This window comes from Erythrolamprus reginae, unplaced genomic scaffold (genome assembly GCF_031021105.1).
Source record: "Erythrolamprus reginae isolate rEryReg1 unplaced genomic scaffold, rEryReg1.hap1 H_1, whole genome shotgun sequence".
Classification (NCBI taxonomy): Eukaryota; Metazoa; Chordata; class Lepidosauria; order Squamata; family Dipsadidae; genus Erythrolamprus; species Erythrolamprus reginae.
Genome location: NW_027248462.1, coordinates 2,670,001 through 2,684,375, shown reverse-complemented (window position 1 = coordinate 2,684,375; position 14,375 = coordinate 2,670,001). Strand labels below are relative to the sequence as shown.

At 36.2% G+C, this 14,375-nt stretch overlaps 1 protein-coding gene across 1 annotated transcript in view; it reads left to right on the top strand.

Moving 5' to 3' along the window:
* Positions 1-61: 61 nt before the first annotated feature.
* LOC139155311 (vomeronasal type-2 receptor 26-like) overlaps positions 62-14,375 on the top strand; it is a 15,454-nt gene continuing 1,140 nt past the window's right edge. The window contains exons 1-6 of the mRNA XM_070730430.1: positions 62-124; positions 2,202-2,326; positions 4,180-4,471; positions 10,055-10,918; positions 11,316-11,543; positions 13,053-13,179. Coding sequence (XP_070586531.1) covers positions 62-124; positions 2,202-2,326; positions 4,180-4,471; positions 10,055-10,918; positions 11,316-11,543; positions 13,053-13,179 — 1,699 coding nt within the window. The remainder of the gene's footprint in view (positions 125-2,201; positions 2,327-4,179; positions 4,472-10,054; positions 10,919-11,315; positions 11,544-13,052; positions 13,180-14,375) is intronic.

Genomic DNA, 14,375 nt, shown 5'->3' with positions numbered 1-14,375 from the left:
AGATCTGTAAATTATAAAAATTTGCAAATAAGGTAACAATGACTTGGTAAACGTTTGAGTAATGGTTGAAGAGGTGAAAATAACAACAAAGTTCTGGAAAGATCTCTTGGAGGTCACTGATCAGGTGCATGGTTTTTGGCTGAAATAACTGACCAGCCTGCATGCAAAAATGGTCAAATTGTTCAACAAAATGCTGCAGACAGGAAATATTAGTTAATGGCTTACAACTGGCAGAACAGATGTCTGGTAGGCGGGAGGTATCATCCCGCTTGTTCATATTTTGGGGATGATCGAGATAGAAAAACATCCCCAAAATATGAACAAGCGGGATGATACCTCCCGCCTACCAGACATCTGGAAACCAGCCCTGAAACATATCCCAGCCATAGAAACCAGACTCAGAACACACATTGCAAAACAATCAAGTAGCCTGCAAGCTCCAACTACTCAGGATATCACGCCTAATCTACAACCATTAACTAATCAGCATACCTCAGCTACATCAACGACCCCAGGCATTACTCCACTGATTCACCAGGAAGTTTCTACACAGCAGGCAATTGCTGAGCCATCAAGCCACACCCAGCCACCAGTATTTATAGAAGGAGGGCAGCTCAGGTCTCGCAGTGTTTGCCCTAGAAGAAGGACAGAAACACCAGCCTGAAGATGACGAGTGGGACCTCGTTGAAACGTCGCCAGAAATTTCCAAATCCTACACGGGAAGAAACCCGAATATACCAAGACCATCATATATAGTTTATCTTTTCTCTGCCAAACTCAGGTACATTTCCTCAAGCCAGTTAACTCTTTCAGTAACAGCATATTAAAATTTATTTAGAATATTGTAGTGCATTTGAAACTAAAAACTAAGATCAACAAGATAGACAGGCCCAATCAGTCTGATGCTTCACTTCATCAGAAAAATAAGTAATGGTAATTAGTCCAGGAAGACACACACCACATGATAAAAGGAAAACCCAAAGGTTTTTATAAACAGAAAAACAGAAACAGCTCCCTTTTTAAATGTCAAAGGGATTTTCTGGTACACACAAGGCACAGGTTAAATGCAATCCAATTCTCACCCAATAACTGGGAAATTGAGTCCAATTCTAAAGTCCAGAGAGTCCACACACAATCTTGAAGAGCACAAAAACTACAATTTTGATGAAACAATGAATCAGATAAACTGCCATGAGGCTAAAACAGCAGCCTCACCCAACCATAGGTGGCCTCATTTTCTCTTGTAATAATCCTTCAGTTGTTGTCTCCTATGCATCACTCTACGCATGCGGGGATGTGTCATTCATTCTTGTTCAGAATCCAGGGATGATACAGATGATTGATCTCCTCCTGGGCTGTCTGCCAAACTCCCTTGCTCCCTGTCACTCACATCTCCTTGGTCAGAGGAGACTTTGTCAGCAGATTCCACTGGGAGCAAAACAGGCCTGCAGCATGTGGATGTCTCCCCCACATCCCCCTCCACATTCCTTGGGGCAGGAGCTGGGCAGGAGCTAACCACAACAGTAATTAAGGATCTTCTGAACTTGTTTGGAATTAAAATTTAGTAATGAACTAATCTAGGTTATTTTTCTCAGCCTAATATATTGAGAATAAGCTACTTATTTAAAGCTTGCACTCTGATTTTATGATGCAGTGATACACTGAAATAATATTGCAAATTTCAAAAGGAAAGAATGAAGTGAATATATATAGGGTATCTGCATACATTCAGAGAGATATCCAAAGAAAAACCTAATCTTATTAAAATTATGGGTTGATTGAAATATGGTTTTATTATCCTTTTTAATTGTACAGCACAATATAGACTGGCAAAATATGTGTTACATATTGAGAATGCCTGGTTACAACCAGGTCCTTCATTTGAGTGGAAGAATGGAAACCGCTGATTGGTCCAGCCATCTGACAGCTCCCTATAAAAGGGCTAGCTGTCAGACTGGCTCTTTGCTGGAGTCTGCACATAGTTGAATAAAGAGCTAGTTGTCTGAAGCCTGTCTCCAGTATCTTCACTCACCAGATCTAACAATATGTAAAGTTGATGAATAGACTGCACTGAAACTAAAGCAATGCATGCTAAGACAAGGATATTTTTGCTGCAGCTTTTCCTTTGGCAACTGCCCCCCCTGGTCCTAACTAATTTCAAGGCACATGATAACATCTGTTCTATGATTGATCCCTTCCAGTTCCCATATGAGTATTCCAAACCGGGGGACATAATAATCGGAGGGATTGCTGCACAATTTGATTCCCTGCTAGAAATAAGCAACTTTGAGGAACATCCCGAAACAAAGGTGGTAGAAGAACTCATGTAAGGAAATATCATCTGGAGATTGGAAATAGGAACTAATATCTCCAAGTCAAAAAATAGGACTATTCTGAATTATCTAGTTTATTAAAGAACTTGGAAAACGAGTTTTGGAAAATAATTATTAAAAATCTGAAAAATAATTTCTATTTACTTTCTTGTGTAATATATTTTATGTTACCAGGTTTTGCTTTTTCAATCTCTTTATCACTAATTATCTCACCACTTCTATTATATTTTTATTACTACTTCTTTTATTTTCTTTCTACAAAATGTCAGTTTCATTTCCATTTTTTTGTTCACTTTCTTTTTTTCAACAAACAATAGTACAGTACCATCTTTTATTCTTCAAATTTATGTACATTTAAAATTTAAATTGAATATTTATAATTTATATGGGTTCAGATAATCTGTTAATCTTTCTAAAGGTATCTGGATCTCAGTACATTTCTTTTGCATATTCTATTGGCATTGCAGAGATTCTATGCTTTCTATTTATGTTTACTCTAGTAAGAATTACAGCTTTACAATAATATATGTAGCTCAATTCCATTAAATCACATGAAAACCAATTCATTTAATTAAAAAAGTTAATTAACTTCTTCAGCATCTTTTCAGGAGTGAAAAAAAAGAACAAAATTCACAGGTTGCATCTGATTTTCCCCTCTTGAACCTATAATCTCAGGGGCAAAAGTGAATAATAAATACACCGTACTTCTCAATCTGTTTGCAGTGTGCCATAGCTGAAAGCGCAGTGAGAAAGAAAGAAGAGAACAAGAAAGAAATCTTAGCTACATCTCTTTCATTCTGCTTTAGAAAAAAAAAACCACAGCAAGGCATTACTTCCATTGGAGGTTTTGAAGCAACAAAAACTTTATTTTTCCATTGGATTTTATTTTATTTTGAAAAAGGACCTAGATGATGCCAGTGCAAGTTGTTCCTTTGGTTGCAATGCCTAAATTACAGCAGACTGTGATTTGTTGAGATTTAAAACTTCTTTTAGCACTTTTAAGCAGTCCATAATCCATATTTTTATTGCTTTTGAACAAAACAGTTAAATGTAAAATAAATCAAAATGAAACAAATTGATATTTGATTTTACAGTTGATTTTAGGCAACTTTGCATCTTTAGCTGACCCTAATGAAGACTAGGATCTTCATTTTCAGGCATTTTTAGACCTGCTTGTTGTTAGGATATGAATCTGGAAGTCTTGTGGATTAAACTGGTAAACAGATAAAAAATCATGAAGGGAATGGCAATTCAGTTTCACAATGCTGTCAAGAAAACCATGTTTATGAAAATACTATGAGTTAATCCTAAACCGAGACAGCCTTTTCTCATTCAGCATGGCTTGGAGATACAGTATGTAACTTAAATTTATCCACAAAACAAAGAAATAATATTTTTGTGAAAGAGTATTTAAATGATGTCTATAAAGAATATATAAGAATATGTACATTTTTAGTTTTTGTGAAAATTAATATAATAATTTCAATGAATCCAACAGGTATATATATAGTTTCACCCTTGCAGCAGTCACATTTTCTTCACCTTAACCAACTCATACAAGGACAATATCTACAAGATTATAATTTAGTGATAAATTGGAGATGTATACATTTTCATATTATTGTATAGAGACAAAAACCTATATTTAGGAAAAGAAATAACTCAATGAAAATATGTAAATGGAATATCATGACTTGTCCATGTCTTTGTTTTTTATGTTTGTTTTTTTAATTGTATTATAAATAAACAGTTTTTTTTAAAAAAGGAATATGTACATTTTCAACTTTGCGTCTAGACACAGAAACTGCATACAAAATATATGTCAATTATATAAATCTTTCCTCAGGGCAATGTTAAAAAATTACCAACATGTCCTTTCATTAATATTTGCTGTGCAGCAGATCAATGAGAATCCCAATATATTGCCAAATATCAGCATAGGGTTTCATATTTATGACAGTTACAATAATGCAAAGATGTCTTATCAAAACACCCTGAAACTTCTGTCTGCCCGGAGGAAGATTATTCCAAATTATAGCTGCAAGAAGCAAGCTAATCTGATAGCTGTCATTGGAGGACTTGATGAGAAAGTCTCTCTACATATGGCTACTATTTTAGGCATCTATAAGATTCCACAGGTATGTGCAGATAGGCCGTGAATTTTAAAATGCTGATAAATTTATATTTAAGGAATAATCACAATAACATTAGCTCAGGAATGTAATTTAAGGACAGCCTCATGGAAACCAATTTTCTGTTCTCTTTTCTAGTTTTACATTCTACTTAAGATGATAAGATACAATATAACCTGCTACATTTATTTCTCCCCCACTTTATTTCTATGGTTTTTAAAAACTAACTTCAGTTTGATGAATTCTTATACCTTGAAAACATTTGTACCATTATATATAAAGGTACCATTATATACATTTGCAAATAGACACAGTCTCAAATTCTCTCTTTGGATGGTGGTTTTCTAAAACTATGTGATTCTTGTCTATGAAACTGCTATTAGGGCTCAGAACTAATATTGTGCTTATTGTAGGGACAAAATATGCATCTGCACTTTAGGATCAATGTGATTGCTGCCCAAAAAAGAGGTGACAATCAGAGAGTCTTTGCACAATGTTGGCTTCTGCAACAACCACGTTTCTGGATTGTGATGTTCTGCTTATGCCATCTCATTACTGCAACACATTCATCATGGGCTACCTTTGAAGAATATTTGGAAGTTATACTTGGTCTAGAATACAACAGTACAGACAGTTTTTTGAGATCTCTAGAGTGGCATATATTAATATTAATGTTAGGAAAACAGCACCGGCTGTCAGTCTGTTTCTGGGTCCAATTCAAGGTGTTGGTCTTTACATTTAAAGTCCTTTATGGCTTAGGTCACCATCTTGTGGTCTATCAACCACTGGTGGTTCATAAGAAAATTTTGGTGGTCCTCAGAAAAATCTTTGTATTTTTCAATTTTTAATATTGCACTTATCCTCAAGGTGACAGGCTGTTGAGGAAAATGGTAGCTGGCACAGGTAATAACAGAGATGGACCACGGGAGGGTGGGGGTTGCTGATGGCTTTTCTGGAGGGGCTTGGCCATCACCATATCTCATGCTTCAGAAGCACCAGAAGAAACAAGATTGTGGGAACTAGTGGGAATTGGGACCATATATATCTGGCAACCTACTGTGGGTAGATGGGTGCCTCTGGAGGCATTTGAGAATGGACAGGATGCACCTAAGTCACTCTGGGGGTGCCTGGAGCTGTTGGCAGCAAACAGGAGGGGGAGAGATGGGGAAGGCACTTCCTTATTCCCAGACCAGCTTTCACACTCCTGAGGAGGGCATACAGTACAAGGCAAGTGGAAGCAGGCTGAATGGGCATTATTGAGTGGACCTTCACCAGGGTTGAAATCCAAATTGTCTCCAAACATGATTCCTTTCCATGGGTGGGGTGCTGCCCAGATCGGGGGAAACACAGTGGGGTAGCAAAAATGGAGCGCCACCCAGAGCACCCAATTTGCACCAAAAGATGTTGAAATAAAATGCAGGGTGTATTCTTTGGGCACCCTCTACATTCTTCCTGAAAGCTTTTAAAAACCCTAAAGTCGGTGATTCTGCTACAAACAAAAGTGTCTAGGAAAAGTATAAGGAGATAAGATCCAGAATTAATTCTATATGATCTGGGTTTCTTCCTCCCCCTCCTTTCCGAATGGCTATAGTATTATCTAGAACAGAGGTCTTCATATATGGCTGGAGAATTCTGGGAGTTAAAATTCACAAGTCTTAAAGTTGCCAAGTTTGGGAATCCCTACTCTAGAAAATAAAATGAATAATGCTTGAAATCTAATATTTTGCCAGAAACCTTGATTTTGTTTGTAGCCTCCAGTAAGGAGGGTTAAGACTGTTATTTGGAATGGAGCACATTGGAATGTTGACTTAGGCGGTGAAAGTAGAAAGTAACACTTTAAATTGTTGCCTTTGAGTAAGTGAGTGGCCATTTTAATCATTAAGTCAGCTTTATGACAAAGTTCAAAATGTGCCTTCAAAATTCTAAGTGAGATGTTTCTGTCATTTCACTGTTCTATAGCTGCTCACTTCTAGGATGTGGGTGAATTCGATGACCTGCTTGTTTTGAGTCCATTGATAAGGGTATTGTTTTGAGGTTCTTGGAAAATCCTTGGTCAAGTCACATGATTGTCAAGCCACTCCAGCCTTGTCACATAGCTGGCAAGCTACTCCTACCCGGTCATATAACCATCAAACCACACCCACAAAATAAGCCACACTCACAGTGTGGCAGTAAACATTTTGGTAGCCTTTCACACAGTCTGGAGCCAGTGCAGAACTGGGCTATTGGGGAGGGAGAAGAGTGGCTTGGGGTAGCGATGCTTCATTTGCAAATTCCTCTCCATCCCATCTGCAATCCAGGAGCAAGGAATTTTACTTCTGTTCTGCCCCACTCCCTCCAGATAATCCAGAGGAGGCTTTCACACATATTCCTTTCACAGGCTTTCTGAGAGAGGGGGGCATGTAGTGTCTCCCCTCTACCCAGAAAGGCTGCTGTTGAATATACCACATGACCTACAGGACACCTGTGGCCATTTTCCTTGCCCTTTTTGGCCTGCTCCACCCACCCTCATCCTGGGCTTCCTCCTACATTTTGCTTCCCCTTTGCTTTTTGCACCTGCTTTGTTTTGGTTTTAATGTATCCTGTGGAAATTATTACCTACCTCCATAGGACAAAGATGCTCATAGTCATCAGTGAAATGTGCTGGGTACAGGGTGATGTTACATTAATCTTAAATTGAAGCAACTATTGCCAAGCTATATGCTTCATTATTGTTTTGACCATTACAACAGTCACCCTGCTCTGAGGATACTGATTATCATCCAATTATTTTATTTATTTCTAAGATATTCATTTTAGTTAAGTTTGATCTTAATTATATTTTGAAAACTGTAATATTTAATGGCATCAAATGATATGATAATCTTTGATTTGAATAGTTGCCATGGTGATAATTTTTTTTTAGAATTAAACAACCTTTAAAGATTTTGTTATTAAATAAGCATTTACTTATTTAATAATTATAATTAAATAAGCATTTATGATTTGTTATATTAAATAGGGGTATTTCATTTTAATAAAAGAGAAGGTCTCTGGTCATTATTTTAGAAATGTATTCATCTTTTTTAAAGAAAATCTTATTAGTAATCTGCAAGACTCAGAATGATGAACTAGACTGAGTGGGATTTAAAATTATGAATTTGGTGGTCCACGGGATTTAAAATTATGACCTTGGTGGTCCCTGAGATCCAAAAGTTTGGGAAACCTTACTTTATGGCATAGGTCCAGGAAATCAGAGGAGCTGTTTACCCAATGGACAGACTAATCCCAATCTTGCTAGTAGAATAGGTCTGCTGCAGTCCCAACTGGTCAAAAAATTGTGGCTGGTGAGGTTCAGAAGAGTCTTTTCTGACATATCTCTTTGGAACATCTTGCTGCAGGAAGTAAGATCTGGCCCAATCATTTTTACTTCAGGAAATGTCTTAAAATTTGGCTATGCTGGTTGGCGGAAGCAGAAGTCGTTGGTTGCAGGTTGCTAGTACAGTAACAGAAAAGTCTCTCTGCTCTAAATTTGTACTTTTTAAAAATCTCTTGTAATTTAAATATTATTTTATTGTTGTAATTGTTTATATATCTGTATAATTTATTATGTTGTGAGTCATTCAAAGTATGAGGTGAATATATATCATTATATGATGCTCATATGGCACTTTGAAGTAACTTTGAATGGCTTACAATATAGTTGTGTGTGTGTGTTTGTAGATTTTCATGGGAATAAGTATGTAGATATTGGTGTATTTGAGTCTCTTGCTTTGTAAGATTGATAGAATCTTGGGAACATTTTGAGGAGCTTTGTTCGCTCTAGCACGAAGTTGAAAGCATCAGCCTGAAGAATATGAGTAAGACCTCATCGAAACGTCACCAAGATTCTATCAATCCTACATGGAAAAAGACCCTAATATGCTAAGACCTCTCTCTCCCTCCCCCTCTCTGTGTAACATTTTTGCTGATAAATGACAGAAAACAAACAAACACACACACACACAAAACCATATATGTATGTATATGTATAATATATTTTTGTTGATAAGGAAAAGGAAGGGAGACTAGTATAGATCTATTTCAAGCTATTTTGCTCTCATCAGCTAGCCATACCCTTACCAGGATTTAAACTTGGAGATGCTGCTTGTAAGGCAGTAGCTTTAACCTCTAGATCACAGGTTCTTCTCCTCTCAGCTTGTACCAGGGAAGATGTTTTGTTTTGTCAAGTAATGTCGACTCACTCTGTATACCCAAATATGGGATGGAACATACTGCTTCCTTTTTGCCTCTCAGTCCCTCCAGGGGCCATATCCAAGGCAATTAAATTTTTATAGCTTACAAACTATATGATTTGACAGGAAAAAATATGGTGTTTGACAGAGTACACACACACACACCATATATATGTGTGTGTGTGTGTGTATAATTGGAATATACACATAGTCTAACTATACATATATGTATAGGGTATGTATAGAAAAAGAGAGAGAGAGAGAGATAAATGCATACAAACAAACACACGCACACATCCTATGAAACCATAGTTTCAGGGATACTTGTAACCTATGAAGTGCGGCAGAATGACCACACCTAGGCAAATAAGCAGTGGAAACAGGAATGAATTCCTGTTGACCTCTCCATTGACTTAGAAAGTTGTCAGATAGCACTGAAAATTATGATTTTATAATTGTACCTGGTTACCATAGTGTGCCAATGTGACACACAAGTGTGGCAGCAATTATGAAATACCCACAATTTTCTAAAATTTGTATTCCAATGAAGTAATAAGTCACAGTTATTTGATGTACAGTGATCCCTCGATTATCGCGAGGGTTCCGTTCCAAGACCTCTCGTGATAATCGATTTTTCGCGATGTAGGGTTGCGGAAGTAAAAACACCATCTGCGCATGCGTGCCCTTTTTCCATGGCCGCGCATGCGCAGATGGTGGAGTTTGCGTGGGCAGCGGGGAAGACCCAGGGAAGGTTTCTTCAGCTGCCCAGCAGCTGATCTGCTCGGCAGCGCAGCAGCAGCGAGGAGCCGAAGATCAGGGTTTCCCCGCTGCCCACGCAAAGGGGAAACCCTGATCTTTGGCTCCTCACTGCTGCCGCTCCTCGCTGCTGCTGGGCGGCTGAAGAAACCTTCCCTGGGTCTTCCCCGCCGCCCACGCAAAAGGGAAACCCCGATCTTCGGCTCCTCGCTGATGCCCGCCCGCCGCTCGCCCGCCCGCCCGCCACCCGCCGCTCGAGAGCAAGAGGGGGAGAGATAGAGAAAGAGAGAGAAGGAAAGAAAGAGATGAGAGAGGGAGGAAGAGAGTGTGAGAGAGGAAGAAGCAAGATAGAGAAAGAGAGAGAGGAAGAAAGATGAGAAAGGAAGGAAGAGAGTGACGTCATCGGGTGGGAAAAATCGCGATATAGCATTTCGCGAAGATCGAGATCGCGAAAATCGAGGGATCACTGTATATTGATTTTTTAAAAGCTCATATGTTCTATGTTTTGAAGATTACAAACAAAGAAACAGACATGAAAATGTTGATAGTATATGAAAAATTCAGAATAAACTGTTATCATTTATCTTTCTTTTATTCTTTTAATATATATTTTGTTTAGATTGCTTGCTGTGTGTTTGCTCCAGTAATGAACATTAAAACACAGCTCCCTTTTTTCTACCGGATGATCCCTAGTGAAACAAATCAATACATGGGACTTATTAAGCTGCTCCTTTTTTTCCAATGGAAATGGATTGGAATTATTTCACCAGATGATGATCAAGGAGAAAAATTTGTGCAGGACTTGTTACCCATGCTTTCCCAGTATGCAATTTGTGCAGCAATCATTGAAAGAACACTAACCCTTTCTGGTGTTTTAGAGAATTTTGAGTCATTTGAACCCCTTGTTGCTATGGCTGCTTCATTAGCCAAACCCTATGTCAAAGTCTATATTGTAAATGCAGATTCTCAAGCTGTGGCATTCTTGAAATGGCTGCTATATCTTTATGGAAGCTTAGGAAGTTCAACACAAGTAACCATAGGCAAAGTGTGGCTTATGACAGCCCAGTGGGATTTCTCATCAGAGACATTTCACCGAGATTTTGATATACATTTTTTTCATGGTGCCTTGTCTTTGGCAAGTCATTCAAAAGAAGTGCTTGGATTTACAGAATTTCTGCATTCTCTACACCCCATCTGGTCAAAAGAAGATGGGTTTATCAAGATCTTCTGGGAACAAGCATTCGATTGCCTCTTTCCTAATTCTTATGAGGGTAAAGAGAACAACAATTCTTGCACCGGAGAAGAGAACTTGGAAAGTCTTCCTGGGACACTCTTTGAAATGACTATGACTAGCCACAGTTACAGCATTTACAATGCAGTCCATGCCATAGTACACGCTTTGCATAAAATGTTCTTATCTTCCACCCAAATTAAATCTTATCTTTCATTTAGGTTAAATCCTCCAAAACTACTACATTGGCAGGTAAAATAGCAAAAATAGTATCAGTGATTATAGCCACCTTGGGTGCCATCCTAAACACCCTAAGTAAAATTTAGCAAAAATAGTATCAATGGTAACAGTCCTTTTCAACCTCCCAGAGACCTTTCCAAAACTTCATTGTTGTTTTCGCCTCTGACTTTTCAATTATCTGACACAGTTTAGAAAAAACAATTTCTATGCAAATTGGTAACTGTTTTATATTCTTAATTAATATATAATATATATTTAACAATATCATACTTAGAGAAAGTTCTTATTACAATGAGGTGTTGAGCATACATCTTGCTTTTCCCTTTTGTAAATTATATAAATGATATCAACCAAGAGACATTTTTCTCTTGTCACAATGTTTTAAAATTGTTTGCTTCTTTCACTTTAGCTTCACCATTTCCTAAGGACCATTTCATTTAACAATAGTGTTGGAGACACCATATCATTTGATGAAAATGGGGAATTGGTAGCTGGATTTGATGTTATCAACTGGATCACTTTCCCAAACAAATCTTTTATTTCTATGAAAGTTGGATATTTGGATCCACAAGCTTTAAGTGATCATCAATTAACTATTTATGAAGATGCTATCACATGGCATAGTTCATTTAATCAAGTAAACTACAAATACAAATAAAATTTCAGATGTGGAAAGCTAAATAGGAAAGAGCCATAATAATTTCTACTCAATAGCAGCAATTATGGAAAAGGAATGATAAAATAATGATGTCAGCAGCATTTAAAGAGAATATGTATAAGATGTTTTATAGATGGCATGTGACTTCAAAGAGGCTAGCAAAAATGTTTAAGAATAAATTGATGAAATGCTGGAAATGGAACTATGTACCTGACTCTTTTATCATATGTGGTGGACCTGCATGGAATATTGGATGGAAATTCAAACATGGATTGAGAAGTTATTTTAAAAGATTATTGAGCTAAAATCTAAAATATTTTGTTAGGTATTTTGCAAGAAAAAATTAATAAGGAAGAAATATACTTAATTATCCATATAGTGACTGCTACTAGAATTATATATGCACAAAATTGGAAGCTAAATAGAATACCAACAGAAAGAGAGGTGTTAAGGAAGATGGACTATGCTGAAATGAATAGACTTACACTGAAAATTAAAGATAAAAAGATTTGGAATATTATAAAATTTGGGGAAAATTTTATGAATGGATTGAAATTAAAAATAGTTAAAATAGATAATTATCTTGAAAGTAATGTAAGAGAATTAGAAATTGGATGGTAGAAACCTGGATGACCAAAAGAGAAATGGTGGCAGCATTAATTAATTATGAAACACAAATTTAAAGTAGTTTAAGATTGATATTATTTCAAATATAAATTTTTTATTATTATCTTTAGTTGTTTAAATGATAAAATTATGATTAATGAAACAAAAATAGAATTTTAGGATGTTTTGTTAAGTCTTTAAGATAAGAAAATTTTATATATATATTGTTAGGCATTGATATGTTTTCATTTATGTATGGTTGAGAAAAAAAATTATACCCAATGATTTCTACTCAATAGAGTTTAGAGGTAAATCAGTGAATATATTTTATACTACAAGCTATCATTTAGAACAAACAGCCTTTATTTTTATATCAAAGTCAGCTGCAGACTGACAAGGAAACAGAAAAATATTCATTATTCCCTTTATATGTTTAAAATAACCCCTTCCAAAAACATGACTGTTTTTTCTCACTTTTTTGACATACAAAATCAGATTCATTTGGACAAGAATGTTTAATCTTTTCATAGTCAAATATGACTTGTTATATTTACTCTATGACCTAAGGGTTATATCATTTATGGTCAGGACTCAATTAAAGGAGAACTTTGAACGTTTTCTTTATTTTTTAATAGTTATATCTCTAGTTCAAGATTAAATATTTTGGGGAGTTAAATATGGAATCCTGAAACAATTACCTGTTATTACTTATCTGGCTAGGGAGCTGTAGTCTTTGACCTAGTGATGAATTTCGAAACTCACCTAGATGCCTATATTTTCCACTCAGTTATAAAATGCTCCCCAGATTTTAAAAAAATCTATAGCAAATAGACTGCTATGTTTTCAAGGACATGTTTATTTATTTATTTGCCATATTGATAGATACTTCCTGTTGCTCTGTGTAATGAGAAATGCCATCCAGGTTACAGACAAAAGAAGAAGGAAGGACAACCATTCTGCTGCTACAATTGTGTTCCTTGTCCAGTTGGGAAGATTTCAGACCAAAAAGGTAGTAGACACAATAACCAATTATGAATTACAAAATGGACACTGGTATTAAAAAATGTTGGTACTAAAGTGAATACAATAATCTCTCATGTAAACAATGTATACCAACCATTAAAACATGTATTCAATACCAAAATGTACAAAAAAGAAAAGAAAAGAAAATGTTTATCAGAGTATGAGAATAAATTTACGAAATTAGGCACCATCATCAATCAGAATTTAGGTTGGTAAATAGATGATAGATGAGATAAATAATAGATAGATAGATAGATGATAGATAGATAGATAGATAGATAGATAGATAGATAGGCAGGCAGGCAGGCAGGCAGGCAGAAAGACAGACAGACAGACAGACAGACAGACAGACAGACAGACAGACAGACAGATGGATGATAGATTTAGAGTAGATGGCTAGATAGCTAAATTATAGATGATTGTTGAAGGGAGAAGTAATGAGAGAAGCAGGCAATGGGAAGATTGCTTAGCTAGCAAAGCATGGAAGTTCACATTAGCACTTCATTAGGGTTAAAAATAGCTTAGTAAAGCTACATTTGGAGTATAAGACACAACCAAATTTTCAGCATTTTTATGGGGAAAATGGTGCGTCTTATACTCTGAAAAATATGATTTATATATGGGCTGCATTGTGCGAAAGGAAGTTTGATCTTTTATGCAAGAATCTTTCTATTTGATTTAGATTTTTGGTCAATGCAATTAATTATTACAAATTGTAATTAATAATCAACAAAGATGTTAGTGAAACACTGATTGAAGTAAGCTTAGTTTTTAGTTTTTTAGTTTTTCTCATCATTCCTATCACCCATCTCCTCCCACTTATGACTGTAACTTGTTGCCTGTATCCTTACGATTTATATTAATATTGTTTCCTGATTGCTTATTTGAACCTTATGACAATAATTCAGTGTTGTACCTCATGATTCTTGACTAGTATATATTTTCTTTAATGTACACTGAGAGCACATGCACCAAAGACATTTTCCTTGTGTGTCCAATTACACTTGGCCAATAAAGAATTCTACTCTATTCTGTCCTGTCCTGTCCTTAGAATACAGAATACTTATTAAAGTTTGATGTCCACTCTACTCTATAGGTACAGGTGAAGAAGAATAACATGTAATGATATCAGTTACCCATTAGGTCAATTCTATGCAGTTATATGCATACATACATGCATAC